Genomic DNA, 24992 nt, shown 5'->3' with positions numbered 1-24992 from the left:
ATTATTTTCCCGAGAGAAGTCGTTTTTTGCTGAGTATAACTACAGTATATTTAGTTATTGAAAATATAGTTACACATGCATTATTTACAATTTCCTAAATAACCTATTTATTTATATTAACTAAACCTAACTTCTTAACAAAGGATTTACTAAACACCATCTAACATTTGCTATGTATTCACAACTAAATGTAATTGATATTACATTATATTTAGAAATTGATTTCCGACTTCGATAAATTAATTGTTGACATTACCATAATGCTATTATAATAGAAGGGGGATGGAAGTAAGATGCTTATACATATACATATACATACATACATACATATATATATATATATATATATATATATATATATATATATATATATATATATATATTATGCAGAATACAATATTAGAATAATTTTGTTCAGTTCAACTTTAAATATGTTTCTTTATTTATTAAACTTAAGTAATTACTAGTAGTTATATGAAAGTAATAATGTATGTTCTGCAGATCTAACACATTGAACTGTAGTAGAATGGAAATAACCGAGAAACATCGACTTAACCTGGCTGGTACCCCGAGAACACTTGTTCAAATAACCGAATAAGTTTGCCGATCTGCAATTATATTGAAAATATTTTGATTTTAAGAAGAATATATTTTTGAAATAAAAAGTTATATTCTCACAAAACTTTTGTGTTTGATAACAGTCTCCTTAATAGAAAAATCACAATGAATACTTGTAAAGGTGAAAAAATGAGTAAGACACTCCCTGTGTAATGTACCATTCCATAAATTCACATGTTGAGGCAGGACTCCAGAGACACAGTAGAGGTGATGTGATCAGCAACCCTACGGACGCCTTGAAAACGTGAAAAACACAATTTTGTAGCTTAATTATACTATGTGAATAAATTTATTTTTAGTAAACATGTAGAAGTAAGCAGAAATAGATCTTAATCATATTCTGTAAAATAACTGTTATATTCGATGTCATTACATGTCATCATAATTATCATAAGATATTCTGCTTGCAATTAGGTTCTACGGTCTGTAACTTCAATTCACAACTTCAAGACTTCATAGTTCATCCTCTTTCTTCCCAGATTCAGCTTAAGAGATAGTTTTCACCACCCGGACGAGGTTTTTTTTTTTTTTTTGCCACCTCCTCTCTGATTTGTAACTTCTTTTTTTAAAAATACCTTAAGCGTTACTGTTAAAGAACATTTTTATTGTATTACGTAGTAATTTAATACCTACATAATGATATTAATGTTACGGTGGAGTGGTTAGCACAGCGCCCTGGGACATTGGGGTCACGGGTTCGAATCCCTACCTGGGCATGGGTATCAAATCAATAACAACAGTAATCTCTCAGCTTAAATTGCTACATGATTTTGCAAATTATTATGTCGCTCAGCAGTAACTTCGATTAATTTTTGTCAACATAAATCCAACTCTTTTGAAAACAAATATCCAGGTTTATATAAACAGAAATAAGTTTTTGACGCCACGGTCAGTGGCTCGGCCCTTATTCGTCCCTGATTCTTCCCAATAAATCATCCGTAAGTATTCTTTACTTTTTCCTATAACTTTTCCTTCAACATACCACTCTCTGCGAATCAGGGAAAAATGCGCCCGGGAAAAATGCGCTCTCGCAATAAAAGTGGGAAAAATGCGCCCTGCCAAGAGTAACTACATTAGAAAGTGGGAAAAATGCGCCCAGCACACATGACCTTCACCAACTAATCCATTTCTAACGACCGCCATGTTAGGCAGATGTATATTGGCATTTATCTTATTCGTATACTTTCAAGTTAAGAACTTCGATTAAATTATTTATACTTAATTGTTTTCATAATTCATGTATATATTTACGTTTTATCTTATATTATTCGCGTATTTTTGCAATATTTATTCAGAATTTATAGACTAATAATTATCCCAAATAATATATGCAACGTTTTCATTGTTTTTCAAATCCAAAATGGCTAGGATTATTTCTATCTTTCACGCAAATTTTGTTATTTAAGCACAAGTTAAATACATTTCTTCTTAATATCGATTTTTGTTCAGCATTGTACAAGATTTAAGTAATTTGTCTTCGTTATAAACTAAATCTCTATTTCATCACTTTTTTATGTGCAAGGGCAAATATGATTTATTTGATACAATCAGTTTAGTTATTTCTATATAGTTTAATATTGTAATATTATAGCAAAGTGTTTCTCCCTCGTTTTCAATAAAAAATCGTGTTCCTAGTGGCTGTTTATGTTAGGAGTGGGGGAACCACGCTTCGTGTTCTTGGCGATGTAAAAACTTCCACGTTGGTATTTTAAATAGTTGCCAACCTGAACTTTAGCTTACTATCGCTAATTAACATTGATGTGTAGAGCCCGGAAGTTTGGCAAAATGCCTCTTTTTATCTACTGCATATATTGATAAAATTTTTCCGGATATACGATTTTTATGTTGTTTCGAATGTTTTATAAGCCTTTTCATTTTGCCTATTTTGCCTATTTGGGACCCCACTGCCTATTTTTAATTATAATGCCTTTCTTTTGCCTTTTTCAATGAAATTGGACCATTTTTTTTTAAAAAAAGTGTGTATATAAATTATTTTTCTCCCAAAAAACGTTGTTGACATTTATTTTTCTTCCTTTTATTATGTGAATAATTTTCGCCTTATTTAAGTAATATTGAACTCACGCATGTTTCAACATTGCTGAAAGAGAAAAGTGTGAGGAAAAAAGAATATTGCCTTTCGGTTAACATTTCCTTGTGCATGATTGACTGCTGAAAACCTGTTGCAGAACATCTGCACAATTACGTCATCACGTCCAGCGTCCGCTTCAGGACGTTATTGACAAGAAACAGCACTAATGCCCAAGGGCCTTTGCATGGATTCCAAAATCAAGTTCTCTATCTCTAGTATAGTTCTGCACTTTGGAGGGAAAGGGTCGTGTAGTTGTCATCATGCCGAAATTTAGTGTGCCATTAAGTGGTAAGTTACATGGTTACGTGCGTGAATTTGGTGAAAATTGAAATAGTCTTCCCAATGTAGATTTTAACATTTTGCCAGAAATTATAGATAAAAGTAAGCGACTTCCAAATGTGCCTTTTTTTCGGTTTATTTTGCCTTTTTTTCATTTTTAGTGCCTATTTTCCACATTATAAATGCCTTTTTGCCTGCCTATTTTAACGAAAATAAATGCCTGAACTTCCGGGCTCTATTGATGTGTTATATAAATTATCAGTTTTTCTTGTGTTATTTTATGTTATGAGTTTGTATTGTAAGTTAGAACAATCTGTTATGCTGCTCCTCGCGCTTGAGGTAGCAGTTGAGGTCTTGCTATTAACTGTGAAGGCGGTGCGCGGACTCTCGTGTTAAATAAATTGCTTATCATTGCCTGCGAGCGTGCATGATCCAACAAATTATAACTTTTAACTTGTGCGAATCAGTATGTACGGGCGCGATTTGTGATTAAAGATTTTGGACATTTTAATTATAAAGTATTTTGAATTGTATTTACTATCACGTGTCGCAATTCGGTGGTTTCCTTCCTGGAGGAAGGGTGGATCGTCTTAATGCCGATCCCTGGGTGAGAACTGGTGCTCCCAACTGACCAGCCGGAGCAAGGAGCGGTGTGTTGCCAATTCGGATCTCCATACCCTGGAGTTACGAGTGGTGGCACGTTGCACATTGAAGGGTTGGAATTCCCGGTTATCTAACTCTGTTCATTTGTTTGCTTCAATCGCACACCTGGTAAGCTTTCCAATGAATCAGTAGTCATTACCAACCCATCTCTGGCATAGGTAGATGAAGGAGACGAGCAGAGAATCCTCGTTTTTTGTAGCTCTTTTCTCTTTCCTAACAGTCCCAAGCCTGTGTTAAGTGTGAGGGGAAGCTGGGTAAAGGTTGTTATAATCAACCTATTATCATATTGGTGAAGGTCGTGTGTGCTGGGCGCATTTTTCCCACTTTTCATTGTGGTTACTCTTGGGAGGGCGCATTTTTCCCACTTTCATTGCGAGAGCGCACTTTTCCCGGGCGCATTTTTCCCGACACCCTCTCTGCTGTTCTCAGTATTCCTTTCTCCTCTCTCTACACATGCCCTGTTCAGGTCTTTCTTATTGTATTGTATTTAAAATCAGTCTTTTTCATTTTCCCTTCAATTATTTCAAGTAGCCCACATATTCGTTACACATCTTAATGATCCATTTAATCCTTTCAATCTCTGCTAAAACCACATATCAAATTCTTCCCGTCTCCCCCGACCCCTCTTTTGTATTGTCCTCATTTAAGCCTTTAATTACTCTCATAATAACACCAATGTGTTTAAGAGCAAATCCTGTAGTTTAATAACATCTGTTTTACTTCTCACTCTCAACAGATATGCCCTGATCGAAGCGATTGAGAAGATAGTGCTAGGGGTGGTGGAGTCTGTAGCTAAGGGATGTCCACCTGTTTTACAAGTCAGAAACCAAAAGAAGTGGACGAACGTGGCCTACTCTGACAGGTACTAGTTCTCATCCATACCTTAACTCTTTCTTTGTACGGTTTAGTGACCATGTTAAGTATTATATTTCACTTTCTAATTAATGATAGTGTAGAATCAGCTAGTTTGTGAAGATTTTTAAGCACTTACTCTTCGCATTTAGAGTACACTGTTGATTGGTACCACTTCTACATAATTGTTTTCATATTACTCACTAGAGTGCTGTAGAAAGAGCTTTTCGCTAGAGCGCCTAATAGTTCGCACCGGAGACGCTAGATAGCGTACGGAATCGAGAGCTGCTTCACTCGAGCGAATAACGCCCGAACAGGCAAAACAAGCGGTATGCACTCGAAGCAAAGTAGTACACTGACACATGTACAGGGTCAGGGAAGTTAGTAATAAGTTGGTTGGTTGATTTGGTGTTTTAAGTCCATTTTATGCACAGTAAGGCTAATCGGGACTGGACCTACAGTTTAAAGTGAGATCCGAACCACTATGTGCCTCCACCAGGTATCGAACGAAGTTTGTAGTAAGGTGTGTTTTATACAGCGTATCGTTTGACTATATTGTAAAAAATATTTATATTTTGCAGACTGAAGCTGAAACACGAAGCGAGTTACGTCAGTGTGAAATACTCAAATGCACGCAGCCGCCCTAAGTTTGCGCTCATCGTTCACTTGATGTCCAAGATACATCAAATGTTGACTTCCAGATCAAGCTGCACTAAAAGGTAGGCAATGTGTGCCCACGCCCGTATGCATTGATATGGAATTAGAGACGTTTTACTGTCAGGAGTCCAAGCATCATAAAAATATTACTTAAGTATAGTGAAGAATTGCATTTAACCCTCTCGCACACAGTGACCTCATATGAGGCTCCAATCACTTCTTTTTCCGGAGTGTGTAACTACTAAACGCATTGTTCAATCGAGTCGGTTTGACTTCCATATTGTAGAGGAGACTCAAATGAGTCTTCTAGTTCATTCAAAAAAATCCCGGCAGATGTCGTTGGTGTATACGACGGTTGGTGGTGAATTGGAAGCAGTATTTGGAGGGAAAGTGGCCATTCCTGCTAGTATGGAAAGATACATATTTTTTTGTGAAGAAGAAATTTAAAAATTTAGGTAAGTTTTATGATATTTATATTTATTATACTCTAAATTTATAGCACAGAATTTTTTTTCACCAAATGTCTCAAAATAATTGTAAAATATCAGTTTCAATGACAGTTCTCGTGTGAGGCTTATCTGCATTAGGGGAAACAAACGCAAAAGTGAAGCAATCTTTCAAAGACCCCAGATGAGGTCTATTCTATTCAATAGAGTAAAACATCTCTCCAAACTAATGTACCATTGCTATGTTGTAGTGAATTACTTGTATTTCATCTCTCATCAACACATTCAAATTATGTTTCAAATGGTATTTCAGTTGGATATTCATTCTCTGTAATTATTTTAGATGTTTACGTATTCCTTTTATATTCTAGATCATTACCACGTTGAAAAGTCCATGGATAACTCAGCTCCTAGCACAAGCAGTGCACCTGCATCAGGCAAACCATGTAGACCAGAGAGAGAAGGAAAAGACTCAATTGGAAAAATGAGTGAAATAATTTCATAAACTTTTAAATAACAAGACTCATTATTTCCGTAGTATCACAAGTATTTATAAATTCTGTACTCCTCAGTAGTTCATTACACTGAACTTTTATTACATTTCCTCACTGGCAGAATATAGATAATGCTTATCTCATAACTGAATGGATTTTCACTGAAAAGAATTCTATTTCCACATCAGCTGTAGGCAGTCTAATAACAGAATGCATATTTATGATCGCATTTCTTTCCATATTTTTCCATACAATGAAGAAACTATTATCGGGAATTCCTGATTAAGTTATGTCATATATGTATATTTTTTCTTACTTCAATGTAATGAGCCTATATATATTGTTTTATATACATGCAGGTAATTCCAAGTTCGATACTTGCTGCTTATGAAGTGGAAGATTACCTCCTAACTCTACCTTCCGATTCTGAATGTGATTTGTCAGGGTCAGAAGATGAATTGTGGGTTCCAGATGCAGAGCACAAAGAAAATATGGATCCAGTTCAAGATATGTCTTCAGATACGGACGAGGTTCAGTCCACTTCTACTACAGGTGATCATCCTTCATCAGAACTTCCTTCAAAAAAGACAGGTAAGAAGAGAAGTGTAATTTGGTTTCAAGGAAAGGATAACTCCCATGCAGTGAACCCTCCTCAGTTTTCTGGGAATCATCAATCTACCCTCTCTGGGAATATGCCTGTTGATTTCTTTACTCACTTTTTCCCAGATGACTTGATGTCAGACATTGTGTTTCAATCCAATTTGTATGCAATACAATGTGGTAAAGAAAATTTTGGACTAACCGTACCGGAGCTAAAAGTGTTTCTAGGCATAAATTTTGCTACAACATACTTGCATTATAGTAGACTTAATCAGTACTGGAGCACTGAATATGGTATGAGACTTCCACTAATTGCTGACCACATGACTTTGAACAGGTTTCGTGAAATTCGCAGATATCTTCACTTCGTTGACAATTCAACGACATGTCCATCAGATAAATTGTATAAAATTAGGCCAATACTGAAACATTTCGCCAGTGTATTTAAATCATCCTGTCTAGCAGAAGAACACTTAGCCATTGATGAAATGATGGTGCCGTTCAAAGGGCGCTCCTTACTGAAACAGTACATAAGAGGAAAACCTCATCCTTGGGGCTTCAAAATTTGGTACTAACAGGTGTAAGTGGCTATGTGTACGATTTTGAGGTTTATGAAGGAGCAAAAGGTAATCGCTCTGAAGTTTCAAAAGAATTTGGAGCTGTTGGTGATGTAGTCCTCAGACTTTCTAAAAACATACAGGGAAAAAATCACAAGTTGTTTATGGACAATTTATTTACGTCAATTCCTTTATTCATAAAACTTTTGGACATGAATATTTATAGCATTGGCACAATACGAACAAATAGGTTTCTTGGGGCACAGTCCAAGTTGAAACAAATTTCTGATTTACAAAAATCTGGACTGGGTTCCTATTCAGTTTGTACATCTCAAGAAAACATAACAGTAATTAGATGGTATGACAACTCAGCTGTTCATGTTGCCTCTTCATATGCAGGTATTGAACCTATTGGTGAAGCTAAAAGATGGAGTAAGAAAGAGAATCAAAAGGTATCCATTCCACGTCCACATGCAATCCAACTGTACAATATGTATATGGGAGGTGTGGACAAAATGGATTCTCTTGTGGGACTTTATCCACACACTCTCAGGCATAAGAGATGGTACCTACGTCTGTTCCACCACCTACTAAATGTTGCAATTGTGAATGCATGGATTCTATGGAAAATGCATCCTGAGAACAAGAAGATAGACTTGCTCGAATTCAAGAGTTCGGTTGCTTGTTCTTTGATATTCAGTGGAGTTGGGAAACAAAAAAGAGGCCGCCCTTCAGGAGAAATACAGCCTGCAGTTAAGAGAAGGGTGAAAGTGAAGGCATCAAATGAACTACGGAAAGATGAAGGGCCACATTTTCCATGTAAAACTAATGGAAAATATGCTGCAAAATGCCACTTACATGGTTGTAAAAGAAAAACAAGGTATTTGTGTATGCGATGTAAGGAACCACTTTGTCCTGAATGTTTTCATGCTTTCCACACAAGATAAAATGTAATTTGTGATTTCAACTCCAAGTGGAAATTAAGCTATCATAAGTAGGCACTGAAATTTGTTATATTCCCGACATACAAATTTAATTACGATGTATTAACAATATTGAGAATCCCTTAAATTTTAATTAATATTATAATAAATGTTGCATAAAAACTTTAAAGAGTGGTTGTGAAGATAGAAATATTTCTTACATTTTTTGTTTCAAAACATACAAATATATTATTTGTGTAAACATTTTGTGATATTACAACTATAATGTGAGTAAATTTTCAATACAACTGTAACAATTGTGTAATGTGTACTAAAAACAAGGAAAATGTCCAGAATTATTGAAAAAATTATGTGAGAAACAAAACTAAATAAAACTAATTTAAACCCACATTTTGATTTACTTATTTCATGTAAGCCTCATATGAGACCTTTTCATTTTTCACATATGGATACTGAAATGAAATGAAATTTTAAAATATTTCTTCTATTTGTACCTATATAGAACAGACAAAGCAAGGAAAAAATTTTTTTGAACAATTTTTCATTATTCGTGTGTGAAAGGGTTAATGAAATGTAAGAGAGAGTTTTGAATAATGATGCATACAGACACGTACAGACGAAGTTTCTTCAATTGTAACATGCTGAGATAAGCTTATCGGGACTGGGCCTGTAGTTTAAATTGATTGATTGATTTGCTTTATTCTACTTCGCTTTTTCTGCCACTTTTGGCTAATTTGCGAAGGTGGGGATGAGTGATGATTTGATGAAATTGATGAATGGACGCTCACAAACATCCATGCCCAGACCGGGATTCGAACCCGAGACCCCTGCCGTCGTAGCGCGTTGTGATATGATAACCACTCCGCCACGGGGGCCGGCTTGTAGTTTAAAGTATAAAGTTCGATTAGAATCACTCTGACCTGATCCACAGTGTGGTGACTTGTAAAATTAGTACTCGCATAACTGTGCACAAACTAGTGTAACTGACAAGGGAGGTTATCTAAGTGTCCCCCTCCGATTTCCATGAAACTTGGCAGGTGTATAGAGGGGCCCAAAGGAAGAAGTACGTGTTTTAACCCCGAAACCAGGTAAATATGGCATAGGAAGAAACAAGGGGTATAGGGCTCCTCTATACACCTGCCAAATTTCATGGAAATCGGAGGGGGACACAGGGGTCAGATCCCCACGTCAATTTGTCCTCGTCTTGACATTTGAGGCGGGTTGCCCACTAAAACATTTTTTTAGCCGAAACAAAAAAACACGTATTTCTTCCTTTTCGCCCCTTTACACACCTGCCAAGTTTCATGGAAATTGGAGGGGCATACAGGGGTCAGATCCTCACTTCCATTTGTCCTCATCTTGACATTTGAGGGGGTTTTGCCCCCTAAAACAGTTTTTAGCCGAAACAAAAAACGCATATTTCTTGCTTTTGGCCCCTCTATACACCTGCCAAGTTTCATGGAAATCGGAGGGGGACACTTAGGTAACCTCCCTTGTGAGTAAAAAATCAGACCAATCTGCATATGGCGGTTATTTACATCTTCCTGCAAGGTTAGGTCTTCATTTCTGCTTTCGAGGTCTCCACGATGTCTTAGAAGTCAGTTCGCGTGCTAGCGCGGAAGAGGTAAGCCCTGTGCTCCGAGTGAAGGCGAGACGCGAAAATATTACAATGCGTCGTTAATATAGAAAATAAAAGGAAGGAAAAGTGGTAACGTCTTATCAAGAGGTCCCGAGTTCGATACCAAGTGGAGGAACATAACTGTTCGGATCCCACTATAAACTGTAGCTCCAGTTCCGCTTAGCCTATCTGTGTATAAAGTTGGCAAGAAGCTCGAACCTTCCTGCTTCTGTTGTTACCTGCGACCAGCATAGAAGATGTCTGTTTTCTCTCTAAAAAGAGGTAAAATATTGTTTTTCCGTTGCACCATTGATCAAAATACAGAAAAAAAAGTAATACAATTAAAAACGCAATAAAAGTCACAAAAACTGAAAATGTAAGAAAGTTGTGCCAAAAACTGGAAAACCGATAAAAAAAATGCTAAATGAAAATTGACTACTACGTATTATGTATAACATAGTTTCCAAGGACAGGAAAACGTTTATCATCAGTTACCGAGCTGCGCTAATTGTAAACAAGTAACCGCAATCTGTGCGCTTAAATTACTTTAAGAAAGTGTTAAAATTACAGATCTTAAGTAAGGAATTTATAAAACATTGTTAATGTTGTGTAATATTTATCCACATTATCTCACTTATACTTTTATTCCATTTTTCATATCATACTCTTATTCCTGGCACAACTACGCTGATTCAACCTACCACATCTCGTTTTTTCTTACTGATATTGCCCATTCAAACATACTCGCCGATTGGAGTGGTTAGCACAGCGCGCTACTATAAAAGGGATCCTGGGTTCAGATCGCGTCCTGAGAATGGGTTTTCTGTGTGAGTGTTCCTTCATCAATTTCATCATATCATCACTAATGATGAATATATATATATATATATATATATATATATATATATATATATATATATATATCGGATTTTAGGTTTTCAACCTATTTTACCTTTACAGGTATGTAACAAATAATAAGTTATGCAAGCGTTTCGTTAAGAAAAAACGCAACAACGCAATCCAAAGTGGTCTGATCTGTGAGGTCTTGCTCACTTTCGGGTCACTTCGGTGCTACGTGGCATTCACGCCTTGCAAACTAACATATTCAAAAGAATATTTTCAGCTTATAAGATGATCCTCACAGACAAAATTGCGGAGTTTGACTGTGGATAATATTAAAAACGATTGTTTTGCCTAATTTTACGGCGAAGAGTGGATGTTAATAGCAAATTTCCAATGGTAAGTTCTGCCATCGCCGTAGGGTTAGGCAACACACATAACGTTATGCAAGATAGTGTGTGTTTTAGGATATATAGGTGTCCCATTTTCATTGCCGGTGACTATATCTAATCGGTATTTTTCAGGAATTTTGAACTATTTTAAGTTGTTTTTTTAACCTATTTCAGGATTTTACGAGCCTAACTTAAGATTTTTAGGACCTATTTTAGTATTTTTAGAGCCTATTTTAGGAGCCTAAAAGCACACTTTTTAGAACCTAAGAATCCGAGGTTTAGTGATAAAATTGATGAAGGAACACTCACACAGCACACTCATACCAATGCCTGGATTCGAACCGAGACCTCTGGCGTCATAGCGTGCAGTGATAAGCAAAGTTTGAAGCCCAGCAAGCTATTATATATAATTAGTTGAAAATCTGCGAGTCCCACATTCTGCGGCATATTTCCCAAAACTAGATTGCTTCACTTCGTATACATGTATTATTATTATTATTACCTTAATCCGATTAGGACAAATTGTATTACGTTACTCACTGATAAAAATGTATCTGCCTGATAAGTTCATATTGTGTATCCTGCGTAGGTACGTTGTAACCATATGTTTCTTACAGGGAGTTATACTACCAGACAGTATCTCTGATTGGCGGGCAGCCGTTGGTTGACAATGCGTTGAAGGAAATTTGCTGCATGCTGGATGCAGGGCCGTGGGAACTTGGTGTGATGGCCACATCCAAAGGCCTCGTAGCAGGACCCATCACCTTCATCACTGATGCGGACATCGTAGACTGCATGTCTCCTGGAGGTAGTATGTTTATGTAGGGCTAGTATTTGTATTCTTAAGCCACATATGCATTATCCAGGGACTTTATGGCCTATAAAACTGCAAAATATGTATGTAATTTTGTCATAAAAAATGAAAAATATGTCATAAAAAATTTAAAATGTCAGAAAAACGCACAAATATTACCAGCGAAGCCAAAAATATGTCTTATTACGAGACAATTGAAGAATATGTTGTAAAAACGCGAAATCTAAAATATGTCAAAATATGCCTTATCAAGTTTATCTATTTCGGCTGATTTTCATCAGATACGTAAAGATCTCACCCAAGCATTCTATCCGATGCCAAATAAAATATATGTTTCCTAATTTATTGGAAAGGCCAAAAATGTTGAAACATACAAGTAGTATGAATAGCAGCACAGTCTCGTCTAATTCTATACTCTGTCCCAGGAATCTTTGGAGCAGGCGAACGACAACAAGTCTTCTGCGCAAGTAGGACTCGAGAGGACTCGACCAATAAACGCGTGACGGATTGCTGGAGAGGGCAAGGTGATTGCAGCTACAATCCGTTTATAGCAGCAAGCACTGCCTTGCTCCACCCACTCGCTTTCTCCCCTTTTCTACCGTTATGCACGACCTTGCTTCACATATTCCCAAGACAGAGTGAACGTGACACGGTATATAAACCTATGTAAATAAGACAGAAATGAGAGGTTTTTCACATATTTTCTTTACCATATTATTTTAGTTTAACAACTTGACCTCCGTAGCGGAGTGTTGAGCATAGGAGGGGGAAATCCTCTAAGAGTGCGCACTTAAATTTACAACTTCACAGAAGCTAAATAAATAATTATAACATCAAACAGTTTGCACTAAAACACATATTGATACATTGACTTATGAATACATATGAACAATGGTCCAGCTAATAATAAATTTGTATTATTTTTTAAGATCTATGAAAAATTTCATTACGCACTCTTAGAGGACAATTCCTTTAATAGTGCTCACAAGGTCCTTCAAGAGTACTCATTAACAGGTGTCACATTTAAATATATCATACACTCATTAAAGGAGCATGCTTCGTGCCACCATTGAACTCAACCTACGTACTGAACCAAGTCTTCAGTTATGGGTTCCACACACTGCTAACACACCCAGGGCAGAAGAAGCTTTCTTGTGAGGTCGTTGATTGAGTTGCATCATCAAAGGGTTGCACAATTTTACTTGGAGGCACTGGTTTAGTTGTCACTGTGTCGTTCCGTGTTTGCAAAGTCCCGGAAGTTGAAGCCAGAAGTGGGATTATGTGCGGTGAAGATGTAAGAATTTCTGATTTTCTGACTTCTCCATGCACTGCGTACTCTTAAAGGAACAAGGCAACATTCAGAATACATCGGCCAGAAGCAGCAGCATGCAGGGGGGATGGTGGGGAGGGGGTGTCGTTCTCACATATGTCTGATGTTCGACGTTGTGGTGTACACTAACACTTCTAAGGTCTAAATCACCATCCCTGAGACCTTCTGTAAACAAACGGTCTCACCGATTCGATGCAGGGGGGGCCACTCCGCGACTTGCACGTTATTGGCTAGAGCTTGTGACGTCACCAAGCGGACACGAGCGGTTGAAAGCTATGCGTAGAATGTAGCAGATGGCCCATGAAACGCTGTGTTTTCATGCATCTTTTGATATTATACACCAAAGCTGTTAATTTGATTTGACAGCAAGAGATCAAATACGCGATAGAAGAATACATTTATTCCAAAACAATGCATAGTTTATTTTTTGCGTGATATCTTGTCCCTGCAGGCTGTAGTCCACTGCCGGCTTTTCTTTCCAGCTAACCTATTGCATTTATTTTAAATGTCTCATTCTAAGGAAAGTTCTTGTCCGGGCATATTCTGATATGTCTTTTTACTGAATGTCCTGGAATTTCCCTTTAATATTTTTACGCTACTTTTAACATTCTCCAGTTGATCGCCACGATGAGGATAAATTTGTTTTTGTTATTTATCGTCTTCTTCCACTTTTGGCTAATCGCGACGAACAGGATGAGTGATGATTAGTTTAAATTGATGAAGGGACACTCGTAGCAGGCACATATCCAAGGGGAAGCTTAGGGGGCTCGAACCCCCCAAAAAGTTTTCTGTTTACAATAGATAAAATGAGGTATTTGGTTTCTTGTGGTCGGAAATAAAATAATGTGTCGATAATTTAAGGAGAGGAATAATTATCGAGTCAAGCACGTATCCAAGGTGGGAATCAGGGGTCTCCAGCACCCCATTCAGGAAATTACGCTACATAAAATTACGTTCATGGCTTCTTAAATAATGTGATGATAATTTGAGATAAATAATTTTCGAGCCAAGACACAGAATGTTCTAGAACCCTGTTATTGTTAATAGTGCGCACCCAAGGTGGGATCAGGGGGCTGGAGCCCCCCTTAATTTTTTCAGTTTACACTACATAATTTTTTTTTTTTTTTTTTTTTTTTTTTTTTTGATTTGATTTATTTTATTTTACTTCGCGTTTTGTTCCTCTTAGCTAATTTAGGAAGATGGGAATGAGTGATGAAATGATGAAAATGATAAATGGACATTCACACACAACCATGGCCGAGTGGGATTCGAACCCGGGACCCTTGGCGTCGCAGCGCGATGTGCTAACCACTCAGCCACAGGGTCCGGCAAAATTAGGTTCTTGTTTTCTAAAATAGTGTGCCGATAATATATAAGGAGAGATATACTTACCAAGGCAACACGGAGAATGTTCTATAACCCTGTTGTTGATAATATTGCATTAAAACTTTTCTTGCGCTTTCGGTGTTGTCGCAACACTATGCAAAGACTTGTCAGCATTTGGAAGCTGTAAACGTAGCGCCACACGTAGGACGATTCATTATATTTTTTTAATCTCTGGAAAGCGCGAGAGGGAACGTTCTTGAATAAGAGAAGGAGTCGAACTACTGGCAACATTAACGAATCGTTTTATCTGTGGAACGTTCTAGAATATAATGAGGTTAAAATACGCGGCTTCAATTTCCAAGTTGATCTGTACAACAGAATCGGTTAATGAGTATTCAAAGGTAAGTATGACAGTTCATACTGTCGATTAGTGTACAGTCAGTGTCCATTGGTGGCTTTATAAGATCTAGTGATTCGAAGATGAAAAGGACTAAATACCGTAAAGTAACGAAGTCTACTACTAGTTCCAGTTCGGGTCCAAACCAGAAGACATTAACGACAGCGGAATTTCCGGAGCCTCAGTGTAGTGCTAGTTCGGGTCGAGGGCTGAAGAGATCGAAGGTCTCTCTCTAAAGTGAATATTTAATCAGTAACGGGTATTGGAGCGGTTAATTAAAAAAGAAATAAGCTGCACAGATCAACTGAAAATCAAAGTTTTGAGTGATGAGTTAGTTGTGCCCGGACCAAATTTTCCCAGAATTTTAGAAGAGGAGGGTTATGCATACTATTTTTGGTGGTCAGTCCTCATTTTGCCATCTTTTCCTCTCTTTGAAGTTCTTTATTTTAAGGAATACTTGGTCAAATTTGGTTATGACCTCACCAACCTTCCCTTGGGCACGTCACTGGAGATAAATGAGTAAGCATTTAATCATATTGGGAGAAGAAACACTAGATGTGTTGGGATCGGAAGGGTTTTCATTGTGAATTAATTGTTTCGAACTGTATTCGAGAAGACTTACTCTGTTTTGTGCCAATATACGACAAGACTGCGGAAGTTGTGACAGACAATTGTGAACACTTGCGAGTGCTTAGGCCTCAATATGAATAATTTGGTGGGTTTCAGCTTTTATAAGAACTGTAAACATGGGAGGACAAGACACAGTAGTGGTGTTCAGGCTCGAATCAGAGAGAAATATTCGAGAAATTTCTGCGTCCAGTTCTCAGCCCACAGTTTGAGTCTCGCGTTGTCGAGTGGATTGTCCATCCCGTGCGTGTGTAACAGCTTCGTAAAAAACACTCGAAGACGCCATAGATGTTTTGATGTCTGATGATAAGAAATGGGCAAACACACATACTGAGATGGTTCCGGCACACAATGTTAATGCATGGAAACAGAGGAGTTGAGTGGTAAAAAATGTTCCGATTTCACGTTCTGAATAATTTGGCAGCCTTGAACAGTGGCGACGATTTTGGGGATAGTTGCTCCCCATTTTTTTGCCTTCACACTATGACCTCTTTATGCTAACCCTTGCATACCAAGGGAAGAGAAAGTAAACTTTTCTTGCACCCCCCCCCCCCACTCCCGTTTTGAACCCAATTGCCACCATTGGCCTTAAACATACAATTGTGAGGTTCTATATATACCCCTTAAAAATATGGTGTTTAGCCCACCACGAAAGGAATTCCTGGATACGTGCCTGACTCGCAGAGAAAACCTATGCCCATGCTGGGACTTGAACCGGGAACTTCGGAGGCGAAATCGAAAGTCGACCACTTAACGCCCTCGGCTACCGAGCCGGCGAATGAATTAGATAATGGCTATTGTATAAATGGTGTATTTTCGGGAAACATTCAAATAGCAATATTTTTTCCAGGTAATATATCCTAGGAACTTCAATCTTGCGGGCTTACTAGGTTCTGGCATGTGGGCCAACAATCTGTGTAGTACTCTGTACTGTTTGTGATCCACATGGATTTGTGATCATCCATTTCATCTACTCACCATTCATTTTCATCTTTGCGATTAGCCAAGGGGTAAATTATACTTGAAAAAAAACAAAAGCAATACAAATACAAAACAAAAATAATGGAACGATTATGCTGTTACGTTTTCCTGTATTTTAGGCACGTCGCATTTATCAGCCAACAGTCAGAGATTGCTTTTCGGTCGAATGATACTTCTAATAATCGGAGGTAAATGCAAGCTGAGAATTATAATTTGGTCTCTTATCCACCTAAGTTGAGGATCTAAATTTCTCGATTTTATTTGTAACAATATTTACTACTGCGAGGAATTAAAAAAAAAACTTACGGCTAATTTCGTCACTGGCTTCCTATTCTGTAATAGTTACATTTGTTGTAAGAACATAATGCGTTAATTTACTTTGTATAAATATTACATTATCCATCGCTTTTCCTAATTAAATCTCATACCATATCCAACACACACATAAAATGTGTTTTACTAATAATAGAGTGCGCAATTAGAAAATAAGTCTTGTCAAGCAACACAAATATGGCCTCCACGATGGTCTAGTGGTAGCGCCGTCGCCTTGTAGTCAAGGGGTCCCGGGTTTGATACCCGGTGTAGGCACATAGTGGTTAGGATCCCACTTTAGACTGTAGGCCCAGTCCAAATTAGCCTTTCTGTGCAAAAAGCGGACTTAAAACACCAATTCAATCAAGCAACACAAATATGAAATATTAAATCTATTTTTTTATTTGGTTTATTTTACTTCACTTTTCTGCCAGTTTTGGCTAATTGCGAAGATGAGGATGAGTCATGATGATGAAATTGATGAATGGACACTCACAAACATCCATACCCAGGCCGGGATTCGAACCTGGGATCCTTGGCGTCGTAGCGCGATGTGCTAACCACTCTGCCACGGATGCCGGCTATTAAATCTACATGGAAATAGTTTCTGCAGTATGTTTGAGTTGAGTCAAACAAATTTCATAATGTGTATTCTCGCGGCATGTATTCAACTGTGTACTAATACAGGGCTAAGGCCTACCTACCGACTGCCGGCCTCACTTCCACCTGCCGAGGCGAGAGATCATCCAACCTGTTACGAGGTGACGTGTGGTCAGCACGACGATCCCCTCAGTCATTTCTCTAAGTTTCCATGGTTTCCATGACTGGATTACGCTACTCATTCGTAGCTCTCCAATTTCTTCACAATGGTGTGTGCCCACCGGTCCCATACACAGTCCGAAACCTCAGAAGGAAAGTTGTTACGCTTCTCCTAGAAGACTCGAACCTGCGCGTTCCGTAGCCAGAGCCCAAACCATGACGTCTCAGACCGAACGCCCACGGTGTGCGACTAAATATGCACTAAGTTTTAAAAGCAAAAGTACCTTCTGCGTGTTGTAACATGCCATGAATGAATTTAGGGATTATGATTCACAATCCCGGTCATTTATGAAGGTGGTGTTAGCATCACGTTCCGGCCCCCAAAATACTATTTTTTTAGACCCCTGGTGAACCTCAAAGCAGTTTTCATGCAAGGACGTTGCTGAGAAAATCCCCCTCGAGACCAACCACCCTGGGGACAGAATCCTCGCCTTCAGCGTGACAGTCAGATTATTTACCGACTGAACCAACGAGGCTTTTTAAAGCAGATATAAAATAAATTAAAGCCAGCAAAGTAGTATTATATTTGTACAATATCTTTAATTAGACGTATCTAATCTTTAAATTATAATATAATAGATGTGTATACAACATATTATATTGATAATACAAAAATCATTGATAAAATTGTCCTTGCTTTGATAAGTATGCTTTACATTGAATACAGGCCCGTAGCTAGAGGGGGGCAGGATTCTAACACTAAATTATGTACGTATTCAAAGTTTTTTCATTACATATATTATATATAAAACATATTATTTACATACATCACATTACAAAACAATTATATTACGAGCGAAGCGAGAAAGAAAATTTTTTGATCCAATTTTTGCAATTTAAAACAATATTGATTTAATAAGGGACAAATAATATCACATGGCGCTAAGGCATTCTCTCTTTCACATTTTTTTTAAAATTAGATTATTTGGCGCCCATGGCCGACTCCCGACGCCCCCTAGCTACGTCTCTGAACTTGACGAGACTCAGAAAAGCTGGCACTGCAAGCGAAGCGAGCAAGAAAATTTTACGAAATGTATTTTTATTTGTATAAAATTTGAAATAGAAGGGGGCAATTTCTCCTCTGTGCCCCCTGCAGGTGCCTTTGGCCATCAATGTTCCCCCCCCCCTAGAATTGACTTCCGTCGAAGGTTGGGGGACAATGCCCCTGCCCTCCCCTGTGGTTACACCACTGAGTAAGTCCGAAATTTGGAGGAACAAATTGAATCAATCCTGCTACAGCAACTTGTTTTTTGGGAAGCGATGATGACTTTATTCCAGGCGATTTTCTTCTATTATTATTGCACGTGGCAAGAGCACAAACAGGATGATTTGTTCTCATTCTACCGGCATTCAAGAAAAAGTGTGTATAAGTAAATAATAGACCCATTTATCTCAAGCTTCCGTATACGATAACGAAGTAAGTTCAATTCTGTCCGCTTAATGACGTCATAGCGCGCACAGCATCATGGGAATAAATCTCGGAACCTCGGGAATGGCATACCTTATAAAGGTACCTTGGATTCGATGTATCACTCCGCGTCAGCTGATCCATGACCGCAATCATCTGCTGTTACACTCATAGTTCGCCGCACCTATTCATTTTATATAAGAGCCTCTGAATGTGAGAACCCGTTCTCAAAACATCAGACGAATATGCAGCCGCATACATTGTTACTCTCCCGGTCATTCTCTCTTTCATAACCCTTAAAACTGCAGACACTGACACACCACTGCACTGGGATACCAACTTAACCACTTCATTTACTGGTTTCTCAGGATACTACTGACAGAACGTTACATAAATATTGAGTAGAATCTGTTGCTCACCCCTTTTCAAAGGCTGTCCTTGCTGGTGTTTTGAAAACAAGCTCGGAGTAAACGGAGACTTTCCCTCACGCATAGAACTCGGCATGTTATTTTTCTAAGGTTAAGTCAGGCAATATTACTAAGTTGCACTACTTCCTTGCTGTTCACATGATTATTTTTAGAAAATAACCAATGTTATAAAATATCATTATGTACACAAATCTCTAAGCTCATTGAAAGTTATATTACTAAAAAATGTTCACACTTATCTTGCCTTGCCATGTCACCAAGTTATTTTACGAAGTGCACTATATTTGTCAGAACAGAAATCGTTATTAGGATGCTTGTCAAAGTTTCCAACCGCAATAAATTTACGAACTTTTTGTCTTGTTTTGATCATCATCAATATATTTATTGGACTTACAGCAATGCATATGGCTGTTTATGCCCATTATATATTTTATTTACATAAGATACAATTTACATAAAATGTACAAACAAATTTCAAATACACTCCTATCTATATCAAACCTTAGAAATATACATTACCATGTTATATCATTTTGTCTAAAAAATGCAAGTAAAATATATTCAAAGAAAGAAGCCAAATTTATGGGAAATGATTACTGGTGCAAAGAGTTAACCATAAAGGTGAAGCAATAAGTAAAAAAAGAAAGAGCATTGGGTTTAAAGTGAGACGTCATTTGCGGCAGCGTATCCCATGCTACAAATTTGCCATTGTTTTACCTTACGTATTGAATCCTGTAACAACGCTGGATTTTCGTGTGGATTATTTTACTTCTATGAGTTTGCAATGCTTTCTGCATGCAGGTGGTTTTGTTTACAGAAGGTGTCAGGGTTTGTGATTTGAACTATAGGGCTAGAATTTTTAGGACCTAAAAATCTCCAAAATATGCAAAATATAATATGCTCTTATGACCTAAAATTATACAAAATATGCACTATAATTTGAAAAATATGCCCTTATAACCAGACTGTTTCAAACATCAATATCTAACTTATGCTGAAATATTTTCATATACATACTATTTTTAGTTCACTTTATGGGCCCTGATGAGTTGAAATGCACAATGAATACTTTCTGTAAATTTTCAATTAAAAATTAAAAAGATCTTGCTGTAGTCCAAAAAAGAAAAAAAAAACTCGAGTGAACATGGGAGTATGAACGAATCAATCCACTTGGAAAATTTATTTATTTATTTATTTATTTATTTCACCTATAACAGAGCTTTCGCTCCAATTACAATAGGCTTACATATATATATATATTAAACAATGAAAAATTATAATTCCAACAATACAAAAACAATAGAAGAAAAAGGAGAGCAAAACTACAATAATCGTTTCATAAAGAACACCAGCACAAGTATTCTAGAGAACATAAATCCAAAAATGATATTCACTGAGGTAGAACAAGGTACATATCTATATACAGACTGAGGCATTTATAACTATACACATGTAAATACTCATATATAAACAAATATACACACATACAGGCAAATTGTATTTACAAACATACCCATATACACAGAAAACATCTATAATTATTTATTATTTATTCATGATATTCTTCGAAGGACGGACAGGAATTGCATGAATGGCATAGCGAAATCCAAGTCTCCACCGTTTCTGACTATTTCATTATGTTTAATACATAGTCTTAGAATGGGGGAATTCTGGTGTTCTGTTGAGTTGGATTTACTGTAATAAAAAGGTTGCCTGAACCGCAACATGTCCTTCTTAGCATTAAATTTTAATGTTTGGAGGAGACTTGGACTGTCAACCAGCCCGTTGACTAACTTATATAAAAATAATTGATGTGATACTACTCTCCTTTCGTACAGAGGTGTAACGTTGAATTCTCTGAGTAGTTGTTTATATGATACCTGATCCTGAAAAGATGATCTTTTGTGTTTTTTGTAATATAAGTAACGAACAAATTTCTTCTGAATTATTTCTATCTTTTTGCTATTACATTGAGTGTAAGGTGACCAGACTACACTTGCATATTCTAATTTGGTTCGAACAAGGCAATTAAACAGGCTTGTCAGAGCTCTTTCATTATGCATGTCTTGTGAACTTCTAATTAGAAACCCTAACGTTCTGTAAGCATCATTACAAATCTGATCAATGTGTGTTCCAAAAGATAATTTATTATTTAATGTAACTCCTAAGTCATTTATCTGATTTACTCTTTGTAATGCACGATTATTCATTGTATACTGATAAATATTGGGTTTGATTTGCCTGGAAAAAGTTATTGCAAAACATTTTGTGACATTAAAGTTTAATTTATTTTCAATGCTCCATCTTTGTGCATTTTCCAAGTCTTTTTGCAACTTATGTGCATCTTTTGAATCTTTCATTACTTTATACAATTTGAAGTCATCAGCAAAAAGTAAGCATTTTGAGTATTTAAAAATTGTGGGTAGATCATTTATGTATAATAGAAAGAATAATGGTCCAAGATTGGAGCCTTGTGGTACACCGGAACAGACTTTGTAAGTGTAAGACTTAACTTGATTGTATGTCACAAATTGCATTCCATTGCATAGGTAAGAGGATATTAACGTAAGAAAGTTATGAGAGAGACCAAACTTAGACAATTTACTTAACAATACATCGTGATCAAGAGTATCAAAGGCTTTGGCGAAGTCCATATATATTGCATCAACAGAATTCCTATCATCGAGGGAATCGGATATACTCTGTGTGAAATTGACCAAATTAGTTGAAGTAGACTTTCCAGGACAAAAACCATGTTGATCTATTGATATATAAGGTTTAATATGGTTGTATATCCTGTCATATAATATATATTCAAATATTTTTGAAGGAGCTGAGATTAGTGAAATGGGTCGGTAATTTGTAATTTCGCATGGGTCTCCCTTTTTTAAAACAGGACAAATTTTACTGATTTTCCAAAGATCAGGAAAAATTTGAGTTTTTAAAATAATATTGTAAATATAACACAAAGGGGTACATAATAATTCGGCACAACCTTTGAATATGTATGTTGGCAATTGGTCGGGACCACTTGATTTGGTTGATTTCAGTTTTTTTATGGCTTCATTGCATTCTGCGTTGGTGATAGAATCTACCACCAACGACTGAGATACTATCATGTCAGAGGATTCAATGATGTTATATGTTGAAGGATTTGAAGCATACACTGTTTGAAAATATTCAGCAAAACCATTAGTAATTAATACGTTCGTTTCCAATCTATTACCCTTATACATCATATAACCTAGTTTCCTATTTGTTTTTTTCTTGTTTCTTATAAAATTCCAAAATGGTTTAATGTTGCTTATTAAATTGTTCTCTATTTCTGATACATATGTTTTATATGCTATATTTATCATTCTTTTTAGTTTTCTACGTAATTCAACAAATTTAGTTTGATAATAGTCTGAATATTTCATCTTTCTTCTGTATGTTTCTTTTTCTTTTAAGTTTCTTATTATATCAGATGTAAACCAACATGGATAAGAACGTTTTTTACATATTGATATTTTCGGCACATATATGTCTATCACACCATTAATTACCTTGTAAAAATAGTCTAAGGCTTCATTGGGATTCTTGTAAGTAGCTAAATTGTCCCATTTTTCATTTTCCAAGTGTTTGTACATGTTGTAGAAGTCTGCCCTTGCATAATTGTATACAGTAACTGGATTTGATTTAACACTAGTAACCTTTTTGTTTAAAAAGACCTGAATATGTAGTGACGGGTGGTGGTGGTCTTCCTCAAGCAACGGGTGTAAATTTCTAATAAGAGTCATGCTATCACTTATATTTGTCAATAATAAATCAAGGGTTTTCCCATTTTTATTTTTTACATGATTGACAGATTTAAGATTTCCCATTGATAAAAAATTAGCAAGAGAAATACTAATAGGTCCACCTTCCAATAAATTATATTGATCATCTATTATTGTGGTAATATTAAAATCACCAACAATAATTACTTTAAATTTATGCCGGTTAGCAATCTCCTCAACAAATTAAAAAAAATCCTGATACTTCTTAATTGGTGATTTTGGTGGAAAATATACTGATAAAAAAAAGTAACTTGTATATTCAAATATAAATTTGATACATACTGTTTCTACATATTCTATAGTGATTTTAAATTCCTCAACAGAATATTTGTTTGCTACAGCAACCAAGACACCTCCCCCTCCCTTATGGACCCGATCTTGACGATAAACATTGTACCGGTTATCTATGAACTCGCCATCATATACACCTACATTTAACCAAGTTTCTGTTAGTATGATTACATCATAATTTTCGAGGGATATACTAGAGTATAGTTTGTGTAATTTTGTATTTAACCCTCTAACATTCTGGTAGTAGACAGATAGTTCATTACATTTTTCCGAAGCCATTTATTGTTTCAAGTTATCTAAGTCATCAGTTGTTCTTACTACATATACATCCCTGTCACCCTCTCTCTTTCTCAATCTTATATTTCCAGAATTATCAACCCATACGTAGGCATAATTTCTTTCCCGTTTAATTGCCCTGACTTCACTATATAATTTCCTTCTAAGGGGGGTGAGACTTTGGTTAATGTATACCATATCATTGTTAGTGTAACCCAAATGAAGACAATTTGGATTTATTTTTACTTTTCTTCTTTCCATAAATTTATCCTTATCTACTCGCCTAACAAACTTAACAATGATGGCAGCAGATTTTTGTTGAGGAGGCTTCTTTAATCTATGACAGGTGTCTATCATTTGATTATCTACTTCAATATCTAACACTCGCCCTACATTTTTTACACCTTCAAACAAATTTTCATTCTGATTAACAGGAACACCACATATTTCCAATGTGTTTCTTCTCCCATATTGCTCTAATTCGTCTAATTGCAATTGTGACTCATTTAATTTCTTTTTTATAACAATATTCTCTTCTTTTAACTGTTCTATTTGAAGCAGACACGTTGCGATGGTTTCCGATTGTTTTTTAACCAACTCCACATTTTCATCAAGTTTTTCATGTGCGAGATCAAGCGACTTTCCTAATTCGCGTTCGGTGGTTTCTTGTTGTTTCCTCAGATTTTCCACTTCCCTTTTCAAACTATGTAATAGCTCATACACATCCGTAATAGACGGTTTTACTTCTCCTTATGGTTCATTTGCACTTTCTTCTAGCAAGCTGTATATTTCTTGAAAAAGCGAAAATATGCTGAATATGACCGAACACCCATCAAAATATGCTTTATCACGTAGAAATGGCCAAATATGCCAAAATATGCCCTTAAAAAGCACCATCATTAAATTAATTTCTTCACAATATGAATTTCTATATATTTAGGGAACACATCACCCTAACGAAAAAAAAATATGCTAAGTCATGAAAATACTAACCCTACTTATTACTATACTTAAAACAAATTATTATCAGATCATAACCCATAAAATGTGAGAGTTCAATGTTACAGTGAACAGGCCAAAAACAAAAATTTAACGATAACTTCACAGCAAAGACCA

General features: G+C 36.4%; 1 protein-coding gene across 1 annotated transcript in view; it reads left to right on the top strand.

Moving 5' to 3' along the window:
• Positions 1–24992, top strand: part of mei-W68 (meiotic W68) — a 61960-nt gene that overhangs the window by 682 nt on the left and 36286 nt on the right. Inside the window, exons 2-4 of the mRNA XM_083142314.1 lie at positions 4386–4511; positions 5083–5220; positions 11667–11857. Coding sequence (XP_082998440.1) covers positions 4386–4511; positions 5083–5220; positions 11667–11857 — 455 coding nt within the window. The remainder of the gene's footprint in view (positions 1–4385; positions 4512–5082; positions 5221–11666; positions 11858–24992) is intronic.

This window comes from Lepisma saccharinum, chromosome 20, assembly GCF_977018435.1.
Source record: "Lepisma saccharinum chromosome 20, izLepSacc3.1, whole genome shotgun sequence".
NCBI lineage: Eukaryota > Metazoa > Arthropoda > Insecta > Zygentoma > Lepismatidae > Lepisma > Lepisma saccharinum.
This window is presented reverse-complemented; position numbering and strand designations above follow the sequence as displayed.